Source organism: Akebia trifoliata, chromosome 15 (assembly GCF_017979445.1).
Source record: "Akebia trifoliata isolate Shusen 1 chromosome 15, ASM1797944v1, whole genome shotgun sequence".
NCBI classification, from domain to species: Eukaryota; Viridiplantae; Streptophyta; class Magnoliopsida; order Ranunculales; family Lardizabalaceae; genus Akebia; species Akebia trifoliata.
The window spans coordinates 336,984-353,391 of record NC_141389.1 but is presented as its reverse complement, the minus strand read 5'-3'; the positions used below and the strand labels follow the sequence as shown (position 1 = coordinate 353,391).

Genomic DNA, 16,408 nt, shown 5'->3' with positions numbered 1-16,408 from the left:
TATTTTTTTATCCTCGTTCTCTCTTTTTCAACATTCAAACTTCAAGAACAAGATAGAATTTTTCGGGAAGTTGAAAATAACGGATTTTTAAAAAGAAAAAAACTTTTTTTTCCTTATCGATAAACCTACTTTTAATTAGATGAATAACATGATAACGGTGGAAAATGAACTCAAATATAACTATCATCACCCATCAACTTTACCAAGCCACCTGGCATCTTATAAAAAATATCAAGGATTTTTTAGAGAGAGTTGATATTGCCTCACCAACTATGTGGACGAAACTCTTTGGTGATTTATATAGGAATTGGTGTGGCATTAGTAAAAGTTGATGTGATAATAGTAGATCTCTTTCTTAAAAAAAAGTTAAAACCATGTAAGTTGAAATGTTCGAAGATAATGAGTTTCAATAGGATTAGGGGACGATCTACAATCAATCTTATAAGGATTGGAGCTGGTGGGTATTATTCCAACAATAATCAAATCGATCCCTTTTAAATTGATTTTTATTGGATCTTATTTTTAAGATTCATATATGAAGGTCCGGATTGAAATAAATTTTATTTGATATACAAAATATAAATAAACTTCAATAAAATATATAAAATAGCATTACAATTTACATAATTTCTCACATTTTTATCGAATCAAGACATGATTGATCCAAAACTGATCTGATAGATTATTGAACCAGATCTTAACTGAACCCAAATTGTCAATCTAGATCCAAATATATTGGATCGGAACATATCAAATTTTAGGATTGATCAAATCCATGGATTAACACTAGTTCCAAGTTACGGTGCTTTGAAAACACAAGGGTATCTTAAATGAGAATTGTGCTTAAGTGATTGCGTTTCACACTGCGCTGATGTGGAGGTGTGCACGAAATCATGGATGCCTCTCACTCATATCTCTAGGAAAACATATATTGTTCCATGCACACCACGACATCAACACGGTGTGAAACGCAATCACCAATATCTAGTGAGATTTGTGGGTTAAGCATTTCTTAAACACTGGCGCACATTAGCAATTCCTTGGACTTGTAATTCTTTGGGTATTTTAGAAATACCCCTTGAAAAATGCAAGATTAAATTTACCCCATTTGATCATAGGTCAATGCTGATTATTTAAAAGTGAAACTTTGATTTATAATTGGGTGTTTTAGAAAAAATCCCTGTGAAATGGGTATTATTACTATTAACACCTCTCCACCCCCCGAGCGCGGGCGCGAAAATACAAGATGAGGTCTATCCCCCGACTTTCTTTGACCGAGTAAAATTGTTAAATAAATTGTTGGACTCTTAACAGAGATGATTAAATATCAAAAATACCTCCATGTAATTGCAATTACAAAAATATCCTTCGACAAGTTCTCCTTCCTCATTACAAAAATCCTAAATTTTGATTTTTCTTTCTCAACCCACCCAACCCCATGTTACCGTCTTCAACCCTAAATGTACTCAATACAAACAACTTCTTCTTCTTCCCCACATCAAGAAATCCTAGATTTTGGTTTTCTTCTTCTTTGTCACTTTTTTTTTTCCTAAAACAAAAGATGGGTTATAATATTGACCCTTTGATTCCAAACTCTGCCAACCCATATTCCATTCTCTCTTAATCTTGTTTCATGATGCAAGTTCAAGTCGATGTGGTTAGTTAAGGCTGCAACTCGGGCAGGTTGGGGATCAACCCGTGCCCAACCCTAACTTGATAAACATCAATCCATGCCTATCCCCAATCCGAACCCAATCCAAGTCAGGTTGGTCAAGTTAATTCTTTCCTCGTTGATACTAGGTAATTTAGTATTGATAAAGCTTTATATAAAGATAATTGACATGTAAAAGAACTTAAATTTACAATCATTTGTCCTAAAAATATGTTTCAAAATTTTATATACATACAATTATAAGAAAAAAAAGAACATTAACTTAAATAATCATTTTTATTGTTAATAGCAATTTTCAAAAAAAAAATAAAAATTTAAAGGTTTAATATAATCATTGTATGACAATATGGAATTACAATTAAATAAAAGCATTAATAACGAAATAATTATTTATTTAATGAAAGTAATCACATAATATTTTTGATATATAAATAAATAAAAGCATACATATTGAAATACTTTTAAATTATAATCATATTAAGTTCAGGTTCGAGCAAATTGGGTCGGCCGATACCTATGCACGAACCCAACCTGATTTGAGCCAAACATTTTTTTTATTGTTCCAAACTTGAGGCCGAATCCAAACTAACTATGCCTAGACATGACCCAAGGTTGGGTTCAAACCAGCAAATTCGGGTTTGACCCCCCAAGTTGCAGCCCTATGGTCTATAAACTCATGGAAAAATGGACATTTTTACCCTAGATCTATTATCTAGCACTAACTATGACTATGAGCTTACTAGATAGGATGTTGTGTAGCCTCATCTTCCTACAATGGCTTGAACCACATCAGATCCTCGTGGAAAACATGCCAGTAAAGTTCACATTTAAATGTGCAAACGATGTTACTTGAAAATGTACATGCACACAAGTGGTTCATAGATTCTTACTTTGATTTTGGTCAAACTTTCCAACTTCTCGACTTTATTAATTCTCTATTCATAAAATCCTTCCACTCTTACACACAACAAAAACTAGAATCAAAGATTGAGTTATAAATAAAGGGAGTGATGAGAGGTAAAATTATAGGTCGTCTCACAATTACAATGTTGTTGAAGGACAATTGTCGATAAGTTTTAGTTGAGATTGAAGACAACGATGTTGAAGACAATGACATTCAGCTAAGATGCAATATCTGTTAAGAGACCTTCGTTTTAATTAATGGTTTGACTCAATCAACGAAAGTCCAGGGCGTTAGACCTCATCTTACATTTTGAAGGGATAACACTAATATCATCAATTTCTCAAGAGGATTTACTAAAATGCCCTTTGTAATTTAAGTATTTGATGAGCATTTAAAAAAAAAAAAAAAAAAAAAATTTGCCCTAATGTAGTAGTTTGCAAGGGAGTAAATCTAATATTACCTATTTAACAGGGTGTATTTTTAAAATATCCAATTTTTTTTTACTGGGGTGAAATAGTAACTACGAGTCCCAAATGAGCGAAAAAACGCGATTAGTTAGGAAGGAAGACGTTAAAAAGTGCATGACGAGGGGACTCGGTCAAACGCCATGGCTCCAAACCCTAATCCTAATTTGCAGAAACACAAGAAGAAGAAGAAGAAGACGACGAAGAACTCGAACATCTCTTACAATAATACCATCTCTCATCCGTACATCTCCAGATCCCCTCTTAGTCTACCTTCCTGCACCGCCTCTCCAGAAAACCTATTTTTTTAATTTTTAAAATCTCTGCAGTGGTCGAAGTTCTGCTAGGGTTTTCGCGAGCGAGAGAAATTAGGGTTAGGGTTTTGGAGTTAAGGAATGGAGGGGAATTCGGCTGGGAACGATGTTGAGTTGCTCTGCAAAACTCTACAAGTGGAGCACAAACTCTTCTACTTCGACTTGAAGGAGAACACTCGAGGTCAATATTTGAAAATATCTGAGAAGACTTCTGCGACTAGATCGACTATAATCGTTCCTGTTAGTGGCATTGTTTGGTTCTTAGATCTCTTCAATTACTACGTTAATTCTGATGAACAAGACGTTTTCAGCAAGGAATTACAGCTCGATAATAAGGTATGAAATTTTCCCCTAATTGTTTTTTTTCTCCCCAGAAATGGTTATAGATCTGTGACACTTTGATTGTTGTTGTTGTTTGATTAGGTTTTCTATTTTGATGTTGGAGAGAATAAAAGGGGGCGCTTTTTGAAGGTAAATTTTTTTTTTTTTTGTTAGTTTCAAATGATGAAGTTTCTTAGTTATGGAAATTGTCATTTAGTTCACTAGCTGAATTTAGTGGGGAAATTTGATGACTTAAAGTTTGAAGCTCTGATGACTGCAAAGATGAAAACTTTTTAATTGGTTTCTTTTTTTTCGGCTGCATTTGTTTTTTTCTTCAACGTTTTTTTTATTTTTATTTTTAATTCCTAATAAAATTATTATTTCTTTTAAGATTGGGTTGTAGTGTATTTGTAGAGTTTTAATATTACCCATTGAGTCGCTTGAGGCTTACACCTCAAAGCAGCACAAAGGGTTTTGTCCTTGAGGCTTAAGCCTTGGACTGGTTAATAAGGGGCTTATGATTAAGTCTTGTTTTTGGGGCGTGTTCAGTGTGAGGGGCATGTGAGGTGAGGTATCCCTCACCTCATTGAGGAAAAGTATTTCATTGACTCTTTCGAAACTTACTCGAATATTAAAAGAACAATTTCTTTATGTAGAAGATATTCTAACAAGTATTTTAATCCCTTTTTTAATCCAGGTTACTGTTTCGTTGTTTGTTGTTTTTTGTTCTCCAATTTTTCTTTTGATGTGTTAAGTGATTCTAAATTCATTTTTGAAGCTCTAAATGCTTAAGAACCTATTTATTCACGATCTCCTATCAGAACTGTTACATATCTGATCTCCTGTTAGAACTGTTGTTTATTTAAGGGTCATTCTAGATATTTCCTATTATGAAGGACGTTTTTTATTACAAACCCAATTTATGGAACCTTTTAGTTTTAGGATATGAGGATGATTTGGTATCTTATAAAACTTAACTATCTTATAAAACTTAACATGACTAGGTTAGGCATGTAAACATTTTCTAATTGAGTTACATTGGAATGCTTATCGGAAAATGAAAATCTCACAGTAATGGTAAATGTCAGTTTATGTTATGCTAGGGAATGGCATGATGCAGTAAATTTCCAAGAGTTACACGGCGTATTGAAATTTGACATGTGTTTCCACGACTAGTTATCCATTTGGAAGGACCCTGCAACAAAGCGTGCACTACAAGCATGTTGGTCTAACCAGAAACTGGCTTTTAGGCTCATTAAATGCATGTGCTAGGTTGTTCTGGCCTGGTTTATGACCCAGTTTTTCTATTGGTTGTTATGCTTTCTGACTTAATCCACCACGTTTCTCAAAATTAATTATTAAAAATTTAGTACTCATAGCACTTTCTTTTATCTATTTTTTGATAAAATATATAATTTACTGAAAAAATCTACAATACAACACTTTTAGAAGGTTGAGATGACCTTCCAAGAACGATCAACAGCAAACACAGAAACAAAAAGGCCAAAAAATACACTGAAAATTTTCACCTAACATCCTAAATGGTGTGCTCCAATTTGAATTTGAAATCTTTGGAAAAAAAAAAAAAAGATCCCTCTGGAATCTCTTAAGATTGAAGACCACTTGTATGGAAGGTCCTTTAAAGCAATTACAAGTTTCTTACAAAAAAACTTCCTTTCATTCAGATATCTTCTTCTTTTTGGCTTTCCCATATAATCACAAATGGTAGGAACCCTCAATGAATACGTCCCCTAGAGGAAAATTCCAGAGATTACAAACTGTCAATTCCCAAACCGAGCCCAACATTGTCTACCCGATCCCAATCTCATTGAAAAATTAGCTCCAAACATGTGTAGTCAGATTAGTAATGGCAAGTATTTCATTTAGAGAAACAATCCGAACAAAACACTATTTTCAAAATAACTTTTGAACCACACACGATGACATACACAATAAGGCATAATTAATGGATCTCTCATAGTCTATCCCATTTTTTCTCCATGACCACAATCTATCCTCCTCTTGTAGAGAGATGATAGGAACATTATAAATGCAGAGACAATGTTAGAGATTGAATTAATTTCCCTATCATTCAAATTTCTCCAAAATTGAAGTCCCATGATAACTCCTACTTGGCTTATTTTGCTTTTGTTTCCCTTTATTGAAGATAAATTGAACCTAGTGGGAACATTCAAAGAGAGGCCTACTCTTATCTCCTTTGCCTATTTAAAATGATGACTTCTGACAAATTCAAATGAATCTCCAGGATACCTTTCCACACACTATAAACCTACAACAATCTCAGAATTCATGTATCTTAGTCAAAAAAATTGCCTGTATACTGGTCACCCCTCACCAAAAACTAGGAATGTCCTTTCCAAGCTGCCAAAGCCATTTCCTAAAATGTCAATATTCAAGTCCTTGAGGTTTCTAGTCCACCCCCATTATTATCCAATTGATCAAATGATATTTGAGAGTGTCATAGCTACAAAACATGTTTGATTAACCTTTTCAATCTCTTGGGAAAGCTGGCATGATAAATAAAGGCATATCACAAAGGGAGACTCGAAAAAGGGCTCTTAGATTGGTGTTGGTGATGGTGATGTTCGTAGATTAAGCATAGCAGTAATGTGGATGCCGATATGGATGAGTGGAAAGGCTTTTTGACCGTGTCTCCAGCTTTGAACCTGTGTCTGTTTGCTCTAGCTATAAATGAAGTACTTGTTCATATTCAAGAGCATAACCCTTTTGGTGTATGTTACTTGCAGATAACCTAGTGTTAGTTAATGAAATTAGAGGAGGAATCAAGGCAAAATTAGCAATCTTAGATCTTCTTTGGAGTCCAAGTGCTTTAAAATAAGTATGATCAATCGATAGTATATGGAGTGAGAAGAGCCAACAAAAATTGATAGCCAGGTAATACTCCAAAGAGACCTCTGTCATTACCTATGTTCTATTATCCATTAAGGGTGTGGAGGATGTTGTTTATATAACTTTAGTAGAATGATTAAAGTGGCGTACTTTTGGAGTGTTGTGTGACCAACATTTCCCAATCAAATCAAAAGGAAAATTTTTAAAGTCGACAATACTTTATTTTATAAGATGACAATAAGATTGACAATGTTTCAAAAAGCTGAATGTTGGGCAATTGAGAAACAATTTGCTTTGATTGAGTGTAGCAGATTTGAGGATGTTGACATGGATGAGTGGAAAGGCTAAGAAAGACAAAATTAGAAATGAGTGCATTCATGAAAATGTAAGAGTGGCCCTAATAGGTGATAAACTAACGAAAAATTGAGATGGTTTGGTCATGTGCAACATAGGCTGATAACAACTCCATTTTGAAAGAACGAGCAAGTTAAAGGTTCTAAAAATGTAAGAGGGAGACAAAAGAGGACGTGGATTGGAGTAGTGGGAACGGATATGAACACAATTTTATTAATAGTGTTATATACAAAATTGGTTGAAGGAACAAGATTTGTTCAGGTGACTGAATTTTTGGGATAAGGATTCCGTGATGATGATTTTTGGATGACAATGGTAGGGAAGGTGGTTAAAGTAAAAGCTGTATTAAGTGAGAATCTTTTCCATTAATTTCTTAGTGAGCGTTGGTTGTATGAGAAAGAGCTGGAAAATCATTTTTCCCTGAAATTGTGCAATAAAACTCACAATAATTTACGATTTTGGGAAAATTATTTTCCCGAAGAAGTCAATATTTTCTGTGTCCATGTTAGGTGAATGGTTTTCTTGTTGAGGCGGGACAGGGAAACTTTTGTGTTTTTCATTACATTTGTACAACATTTTCCCAAGCGGAAATGGGGAATTCTAGCATGTGCAATCAGATATCAACATACATTTTTTTTTCTTGTGAAATCAATTTTCTCTAAAACCATTTTCCTGTAAAATTGATTTGCTTGAGAAAATATTTTGTCAATAATCAAATACACCTTTAGTAAATGTCATTTCATGTATGTGCGCCCATTAGTCTGTTTTAAAGAGAGAGAGAGAGAGAGAGAGAGAGAGAGGAGAGAGAGGGGGGGGGGGATCATTAAGTTAGAAATGAAGTCATTCATGAAAATTGAGTAGACCCGATCGTTATTGTTGAAGCTTTATCCGAAAAATTTGGGGTCGACTGAACGAATTATGTTCCTCCATTCAATTATGTCCAGAGCCATGTCCTTGGTTATTAAAAGAAAGCCGATTGAAATGGTTTGGCTATAATGTGCAATGGAGACCGATTGCAATCCTAGATAGAAAAAATGTGCAACTAGTAAGGTTCTAATTTCTAAAAGAGCATGAAGAAGACCTAAAAGAACTTGGACTGAGGTAGTGAAAATGGATAAAAACGTACTTGTATTAACATAGGATGTGTCTAGATAAAATTTAATGAAGGAACATGATTCGTTTAGCCGACCCCAAATTTTTTGGATAAGGCTTTGATGATGAAAGAGGGTGGTGGGTGGAGTGGTGGTGAGGGAAAGAGTGCATCGATAAATGGGATACTTATTTCTATCTATTTGGGAAACATGTTTATCGATGAAGTGGATGGTTTTCCCATCAATTTGGGAAACAAGTTTTACAACAAGAACAAAATCTTATCTCAAAAGATTTAGGGTCGGCTTCCTAGTAACTATGGATAAGAATATGATATGGTAGAATTATCCATACAAGGTCCAGTACTAGTAATTGTATAAATAGTTTCTTGGACACTGCATGAATAATCTACCATATCATCTTCTCATCCATAATTACTTTGAAATCCCAGTAAAGGTGTTGTTTCCTGGGGCACACATTCCGATATGATACCGATATTTGCACTAAACAGTAGACACTTTATGGATAATTCTACCTCATTATATTCATTCAAAGTTATCAGAAAATCCTAAGTTACACATTGTCTGGGAAATGTTTCTACAGGAAAGTCATTCTCTAAATTGATGGGACCATTAGTAGATGTGCACCCCATCTTTTTTCCATGACCCACCCCTCTTTCAAGCCTCTGTATGCAAAATTGACTTCAATTGCTTTGGCGATACCCATATTTTTTTCAGTATCTTATCAAATGTATAGGAAACAATACCAATGTGTTTAATCCTAATTTTGTGGGGATGTTGCCTAGCCCCATATTAGCTTACTTATGAGCTATGTACTTACAGGTCTCAGAAGCATCTGTCAGCCGAAACCGTAGTACAATTATCGTTCCTGCTGGAAGTGCTCGAGACGAAGGGTGGGCTGCATTCAGAAACATATTAGCGGAAATCAATGAAACATCAAGACTTTTTGTCCTACCCAATCAGGTTTGTGTATTTGACATGAATATTCTATTCAAATTGTTATTTTGTTATTTTGGAGTCTCATATGTTTTCTTGTTTTCGTTGAAATAGAAAATTTCTGAGCCTTCCGAACGCCTTCCTGGGCTGTCAGATGATGTTGGTGCTGGCTTCATATCTGGCCACAGTACCCAACCGCCCTCGTCTTCAGATTTGAATGTAGAAAGATCGGTTGAATTGCCCCCACAAGATGAAGTCAGTGGCGTGGGGGTCTCTAAGGTGATCAGAGCTGATCAAAAGAGGTTCTTCTTTGATCTTGGGAGCAACAACAGGGGCCATTTCTTGAGGATATCTGAGGTGTGCAGAAGGGTTGTATACTTTTGAGAGCTTATATAGCCACACCAACTTTTGCTTACACCACCCCAAAATTTGTGCTAATTCTTTGGCGATTTACCTATGGACTGGGGTGGTGTTAGCAAAAGTTGGCGCAGCAATAGAATCTCTCTACTTTTTATTGATGCAAGTTTTCTTTGTTCAACTTAGCTTTGATTGTTTGAAATCATGTTTATAGGTGGCCGGGGCTGATCGTTCCTCCATCATTCTCCCATTATCCGGACTGAAACAGTTTCATGAAATGGTCGGTCATTTTGTGGAGATAACCAAAGATCGAATTGAAGGGATGACAGGTGCAAATGTCCGAACAGTGGAGACTCCACAAAGGTGAATCTAAGGAGTGTGGTTTGCTGAAACTTGAAATCTGGCATGTTAGAATTTTTTATATCCGTTTGATTAGGTCTGTTCTTTGTTACTGCTATCTTTTTTACGTTTTTTTTTTCTCGTTACCTTCTGTATTTGTTTGAAAATAATCTAGTTTCTCAATTTGATGATTTAAGGGGGATCTGGAAGTTTGTTTGCCAAGCTTAGTTGCAACTTAGGAATAACGGAAACAGACAATTAAATCTTGTAATTCTTGCAACTGTTTGTATGAAAGAGTGATTATTATCTGTCCATGTTATATAATGGATTTTTTTTCGATTGGCTGCATCTTGTTACATTTCGTATTATTTTGTTCATATTTGTTAGGTATCAGTTATCAACATTACAACAAGGTTAGGTCGAACAGCAGCCTCGTGTATCATTTTTGGTTTGACATGGTACTCTCCACCTGAGACAATTTAGGGTATGTATGACTTTCCATGGAATTTGAAATCCATGGAAAAATGGTAGTGGAAAATAGGTAGGGTTGGAAAATCAAATTCCATTGTTTGATTTTACTTGGATAAAATCACGGGAAAAATATGAGGAAAAAGAATATAGAGAGGAGGAGGAGAAAGAAAATGAAAGGAGGGGGAAAGGAATAAGAAGATGAGAAGGAAGAGGGAGGGGGGAGGATGTGGTGGTGGTGGCAGAGGTAAGTGAGGAAGAAGAGGGGATAACATGGTGGTGGTGGTAGCGATGGCGGTGGCAACAGTCATAAGTGAGGAAGAAAATGAGGGGAGAACGTGGTGGTGGTGGCGGAGGTGAGAGATGGAGAAGGAGAAGAACAGAGAGAGAGAAAAGGTGATCAGAGATGGTGATGATGACGATGGCGAGGTTAGTGTGATGGTGATGGTAGGGAAGAATATACGAGCAGGGAAGAATTGAGGATGAAAAATATGAGTGGATTTCACTTGCCTATCCAAATGGGTAGGAAAGTGAAATAATCCATATTTTGGTGAACCTTTTGATTGGAATGAAAAATAAATTTACATGGATATGTGCAATCAAACACTTGAAAAATGTCATTTTTCATGGAAATTGATGTTCCACCGTATTTTTCATGTGCAATCAAACATATTAGAGTTTTTCTTCGTCATGTTTGATTGTATCTGATTTGCTAGGATATATAATCAGATTGTAGAGATGTAAAAAATATTGCAGGCACCACATGTTCTAGATTACTTCTAAGGTCTCCGAGCAATTTTACCTGTTTCAATTGAGGGAAAAACATTGCACCTTTTCCTCAAAGTGAAGAAATTATTTTCTGGGTCTACCATTTTCAATTGAATCGAACACTTATGAATTCCTTGAGATAGTTTAAGCACCAAAGGTCCTCAAATTTTTTTCATTTGGAGTTTTTTTTTCTATGAGAAATTTTGCTTGTATGGTGTATCTGGTGATGTAAAATAAGAGAAACATTTTCTAGAAAAATCAATTTCCTTCCGAACTTGGAATGATAAACTATGAAGAAAAACATACATTTTACTGGGCTACTAAAAGCACAATACGTGGGTTTATCCCAAATGACCAAAATGCCCTTCAATTTTGAATGAGCTTGAATTTGAATGTCCTAACAAAACCAAAAATGTTGGTTATAAAAGTACCATTGTTCTTCAAGTGGAATGAAAAAAGAAAAGTGGAACACAAAGGTCTTTAGTGTGTATTGCTGACATAAAGGTACATGCAACCTCAAACTAGTCCACTTCATCTTCTCTCTCAAAAGCAACACTTTACACTCCCATCGTCATCCTTTGATGGATAATATCAAAGCCACTTGTAGAACAACTCTTATCTTCATTTGAATTATTAGAGAGCTTTTTCTTTACTAAAATTAATCCTATTTTTTGAAATGTAAAAGCCAAGCATCTTTGAACCCACATAATGGAATAAAGGGCTCCCTCCTTTAAACCATTTTCGGATAAAAATTTCAATTCCAACTACCAAAAAAAAATAAAAAATCATAGAATACTGACCATATATTTGATTCATAAAGAAGGGTAAAGCTTTTTTAATTTAAGATTCAAAAAGGGGGAATTTTTTTTTTATATAGTCTTCCAACAAACAGAGAAAACATCATCCTACTTAGCAAACAAGGGAGATACCCAAAATTCCAATACTTTCAAAGCAAACCAAAATCTCTCTCATCAAGTCTTAATTACAGCAGGCCAAATTTAAAATTTAAAATTTAAAATGCAATTACATAGGGCACATATTTTGTATAAAAATGCAATAATTAAAAAAACAATTTAAAATAACACTTCCTCCCTCACACACCAATTACATGGATGGTTTACATGGAAAAGAAATAGGTGACAATTGTTCAAATCAATCATCTTCCACCAACTATGAGCAAGGTTTTCTTAATGGTAAAGTTAGAGGGATCTTTAAGTTTGCAAGGGCTGGTTCTAGTTGTGCTGCTGGCTTTGCTGTGTAATTGAAGCAGAGATCTTTGTTTGCAGCCAAAGCAAGGAACTCCAATTCCTCTAGCCCTTTTGGTGGCCCAAGGCTGCATCTTTCTGTGGTGTGCTTAGCCAATGCATCTTTGAATTTCTTGATCTGTAGAGATCACAAATTGGGCTCTCAAGATGATTTTTAAACTAAAACTTTATCAAACAAAAAGAGGAATTTTAAAATGGGTAGCTTTTTAAAGACACAATTTTTGGAGAACTTACAGTGGCATTGGTGCAGCTAAAGCTGCAGAGATGACCATGGGTACCTCTGTAAAACCTGAAGAAGGGAAGAACATGGACATTAAGGCTGTAACCCATTGATTTATGCTCCTCATAGTTCACCTGAAAGAACTCAACATTTGGGTTCATCTCTGCAAATTGACAGATCTGTAACAAGTAACAACAAACAACACAACACAAACACCCTCAAATATCTCATCTTCTACAAGAGTCCTGAATTAAATATCATCTTCGAGTCTTACCTTTGGATGAAGAGCTTTGCAACCTCCACAAATAGGGGAAAAGAAATCCAAAATAACAAGATTATCTCCTGATTTTAACAAGGAATCAACAAGATCTTGTGCAGAAGTGATTTCTTTCACGTTGGATTGAAGCCCTTTGTCCCACCATCTCTGAGCTTTCCCAACACAAAGGCTCATCTGCAAATAGTAATTCCACCCAAAAACAAAAATCCCATTTACAAAAATATCTATCTTGAAAGCTTTGAACGAAAACCCATAACTGAAACCCAAAAAAAAAAACTGATCTTGAAACAAGAGATGGACATCTTGACAAACCTTGATGGGCAAAGATTGCAGATTTTCTCTCCTGGGTTTCCTTTCAACTTGTTGGAGAATAATCCTAGTGCCATTAAAATCACAGTTGGAAGAAGATTTGAGAGGTTGGAGTTTCAGAGAAGATGAGTTCTTGGAAGAATCAGAGATGAAGAAGCAATGGCGAGGGCACGGAGAAGAAGAAAAGAGATTACTTTTGCTCAGAATCTCAGCCATGGATGTTTCAGACAAGAAAATATAAGATCTTCAAAGCTCTTATTTCTCTCTTTTTCAAGTTTAAGAGAGAAGAGGGAGGGAAGATGACCTTTTTATGTGGATCATACCAATATTACCACGTGGCATGCCAATTTGGGACCATTGATTCATTAACTTTTGGCCCTGCTAGACATTTTCTAGACATTGCTTGAGCTAGTGATCAATCCCATATATATATATATATATAATTTTTTAAAGTACATGTGGTCAGTGGGCTCAAACAGCTATTTGTAATCAACCATGCTGTTATATGATCATAAAGAGTATGAGAATCGAAGTAGAAGAAACTTTGGGTTTAACATCCCACAGTTCACAGTTTACGCTAATTAGCCATGGATTCAGGTACAAAGCCATTAACTTCAATGGAGCTACAGCCGGGCGCTTTTTGTACATCACTTTCTTTCATCAATGTTCTGACCTTTGTAGCGTCGCTCCATCTATCCATGCCCGCATAAGTGTTTGATAAGAGCACATAATTACCGCTGTTACTAGGATCCAACTCGAGAAGCTTCTTTGTGGCAATCTCTGCCAGAACCAAATTTCCGTGAAGCTTACAAGCACTAAGCAATATCCTCCAAATAATGGCATCCGGGGCTATGGGCATTTTGTTAATAAACTCATAAGCCCTATCAAGATCACCTGCCCGGCTCAGTAGATCGACCATACACCCATAGTGCTTCATCTTTGGCTCTATCCGATAGATGTTTGTCATGCTTTCAAAATGTTTCAATCCTCTCTCAATCAATCCGGCATGAGTGCAAGCTAGTAAAACCCCAATAAAGGTCACATCCCTCGGTTGAACACCTTCGTTCATCATTTGTGAGAAGCACTCGAGTGCACTATTGGCATGCCCATTGACAGCAAGTCCTGTTATAATATTAGTCCACGAAACAACATCCTTCTCAGTCATCTCTTGAAACACTTCCAATGCCTTGTTGATGCACCCACACTTGCAATACATGTCTATCAAAGAATTCCCCACATAAATATCCGCTTTTATATTATGGGTTCGAATGTAGTCATGAACTGCTTTCCCTACGTCGAGTGTGCCCAAATGGGCACAAGCAGAAAGTACACTAGACACAGTAATTTCATCTGGCTTTACCTTAGCGACCATCATTTCTTGAAAAAGCATCACGGCTTCGGAATCTTTGTTAGTCTGAGAATACCCCGCAATCATAGATGTCCAAGAAATCACATCCCTTGTGGGCATATCATCAAAGAGCTTCCTTGCTTCAATTAAATTCCCTGCCTTTGCATATGCCATGATCATGGTATTCCAAGAGACTATATTTTTCTCAAGCATTTGATCAAAAACCTTCCAAGCTAATTCCACGGACCCGCGTCGCCCATATAAATCTATCAAAGTATTCCCTAAATAAACATCCATCTTCACATTGTTTTCCTCAATATATTTAACCATAGAATCGGCCAATTCATGATCCCCCAAATGACTACAAGCCAAGACAACCTTTACCATGGTCACGGGATCAGCCTTCACTTTCTCAGCCTGCATTGCTTCAAAAAGACTCAAAACTTCTCTAAACCTATTACTCTGACTATACCCACAAATCAAAGAATTCCAAGAAACCAAATCTCTATTAAGCGTTCCATCAAACAGTTTCTGGGCAAAACCCAAATCACCACATAACGCATACATATTAATCAAAGAATTCGCAACAAAGAGATAAGATTCAAACCCAAGTTTCAAACAATGTAAATGAATCTTTTGTCCATGTCGAATGTCTGCTATGCGAGCGCAAGCCTTCGAGACAAATATGAAGGTGAGATGGTTAAGTGCCAATCCTTGACACCGCATTCGATCATACACGTAAATTGCTTCAATTGGTTGATCGCTTTGGGAGAAAGCTCGGATCATCCAATTATAAAGGAAGGTTTTTGGGCGTGAGATTTGATCGAACACGTTACAGGCTTGGTTTAGAGTGCGAGGGTTTAAAGCATAAGAGCGAAGAACGTCAGAAACTGAAGATGAGTCAGTGTGGAGTTCATTTCTGATGAGGTGGGCATGGAGTTCTCTAACAGCTTCAATGGACATTGGATGATTATTAGAGCATTGGTGTGTTGGCGGGGTTGCAGAAGAGCTGCTGAAGAGACGCGAAAATGGTTTCCTCAGTTTCATGATTTGTGATTTATTGAAGAAAACGAATTGGAGATTTGGGCATGAAATGAAGAATGACAGAGGCGGCGGTGCTGCTTCTTCTCATGGTTCCATGAGTTATTCAAACTTCGAAGTTTTAGGCTAGTTTTGGACTGAGAGAAATGGAGAGAAGAGAAGAGAAAATAATTGACTCTCTCTCCATTTCTCTTGTTTGGATTGTTAAGTGGGAGAGAAGAGAAAAGAATTGGAGAGAAAAAAAATATGAGTTTTCTTTCTCTCTAAAAGTGGAGAGAAATCTTTTTAAAATATTTTATAATTTCAACAATGTCCCTATGTCTCTAGATCTGTCAATCCAAATCATGGTTTTTAAACTCGGTATTTGGTCTCGTCTCGTTCACCTCCGATACCGAGTTGACTAGGACGATACATCTCGTCTCGTCGAGTCGTCTCGTTCAACATTAAAACAATGGTTTTTAACCATTTAAAAAATTTGAAAAAATCTGAAAAATTCAGAATTGATTCCTATTAAAAAATGAACCCCTCAAAAATATAAAATTAAAAAAAAAACTATAATATACCTATCAATCAAATTCAAGGTAATTAAATAAGGGTCCCGTTCAATGGCTAACTTTTTGGCAAAACATTTTTCAAAACATGAGTTAGAAGTTTTGGAATGGGATGATTTTTGGTGAAGATGATCTCTACGGTGAAGAGATTATCATCACCAAAAATCAGCCCAATCCAAAACTTCTAACCCCATAAAAAATAGTTTACAAAAAATGGACGGTCCACGATTTTTCAACTTGTAAACATGGGTTAGAAGTTTTGGAATGGGCTGATTTTTTGTGAGGATGATCTCCTCACCATAGAGATCATCCTCACCAAAAATCAGCCCATTCCAAAACTTCTAACTCATGTTTTGCCAAAAAGTTAGTCATTGAATGCTAGCCATTAAATAAAACACATGTTTCCTAAAGATTAGTATAAATTTCTAATGAAATTTTCATCAAAAAGCTTCTAAAGAAAAAATAAAAGAAATTTTCAAAAATACATTTAAGTATTTATCACAAGAAAGTAATAATATCA

At 35.8% G+C, this 16,408-nt stretch overlaps 2 protein-coding genes and 1 pseudogene across 3 annotated transcripts; 1 reads left to right on the top strand and 2 right to left on the bottom strand.

The window, feature by feature from the left end:
• Nucleotides 1-3,146: 3,146 nt before the first annotated feature.
• LOC147383725 (transcription factor Pur-alpha 1-like) lies at nucleotides 3,147-9,980 on the top strand. 2 transcript variants are annotated; one of them, XM_086425752.1, is made up of 6 exons: nucleotides 3,147-3,284; nucleotides 3,370-3,690; nucleotides 3,778-3,825; nucleotides 8,832-8,972; nucleotides 9,060-9,302; nucleotides 9,517-9,980. In XM_086425752.1, exons 2-6 carry the CDS (start codon nucleotides 3,436-3,438, stop codon nucleotides 9,667-9,669), a joined length of 840 nt encoding a protein of 279 aa, XP_086281878.1. In that variant the 5' UTR covers nucleotides 3,147-3,284; nucleotides 3,370-3,435; the 3' UTR covers nucleotides 9,670-9,980. The 2 variants fall into 2 exon arrangements, with proteins under 2 accessions (XP_086281878.1, XP_086281877.1); XM_086425751.1 differs by having other exon boundaries at nucleotides 3,161-3,690.
• Nucleotides 9,981-11,859: 1,879 nt separating this feature from the next.
• LOC147383724 (thioredoxin-like 1-1, chloroplastic) lies at nucleotides 11,860-13,347 on the bottom strand. Its single transcript, XM_086426106.1, has 4 exons — nucleotides 12,952-13,347; nucleotides 12,637-12,813; nucleotides 12,377-12,541; nucleotides 11,860-12,260 (listed from the first exon to the last, which is right to left on the bottom strand). The coding sequence occupies exons 1-4, from the start codon at nucleotides 13,162-13,164 to the stop codon at nucleotides 12,048-12,050; spliced, it is 768 nt and encodes a 255-aa protein (XP_086282232.1). The 5' UTR covers nucleotides 13,165-13,347; the 3' UTR covers nucleotides 11,860-12,047.
• A 178-nt stretch (nucleotides 13,348-13,525) lies between these two features.
• Nucleotides 13,526-15,613, bottom strand: LOC147383723 (pentatricopeptide repeat-containing protein At2g22410, mitochondrial pseudogene; annotated as a pseudogene).
• Between the last annotated feature and the right edge of the window lie 795 nt (nucleotides 15,614-16,408).

Coding starts and splice junctions, on each gene's coding strand:
- LOC147383725 (XM_086425752.1), top strand. CDS start 3,436: ATGGAGGGGAATTCGGCTGGGAACGATGTTGAGTTGCTCTGCAAAACT. Junction 8,973..9,059: donor TTTTTGTCCTACCCAATCAG/GTTTGTGTATTT, acceptor TCGTTGAAATAG/AAAATTTCTGAGCCTTCCGA. Junction 9,303..9,516: donor ATTTCTTGAGGATATCTGAG/GTGTGCAGAAGG, acceptor TCATGTTTATAG/GTGGCCGGGGCTGATCGTTC.
- LOC147383724 (XM_086426106.1), bottom strand. CDS start 13,164: ATGGCTGAGATTCTGAGCAAAAGTAATCTCTTTTCTTCTTCTCCGTGC. Junction 12,814..12,951: donor TGCAATCTTTGCCCATCAAG/GTTTGTCAAGAT, acceptor TACTATTTGCAG/ATGAGCCTTTGTGTTGGGAA. Junction 12,261..12,376: donor TTAGCTGCACCAATGCCACT/GTAAGTTCTCCA, acceptor TGATCTCTACAG/ATCAAGAAATTCAAAGATGC.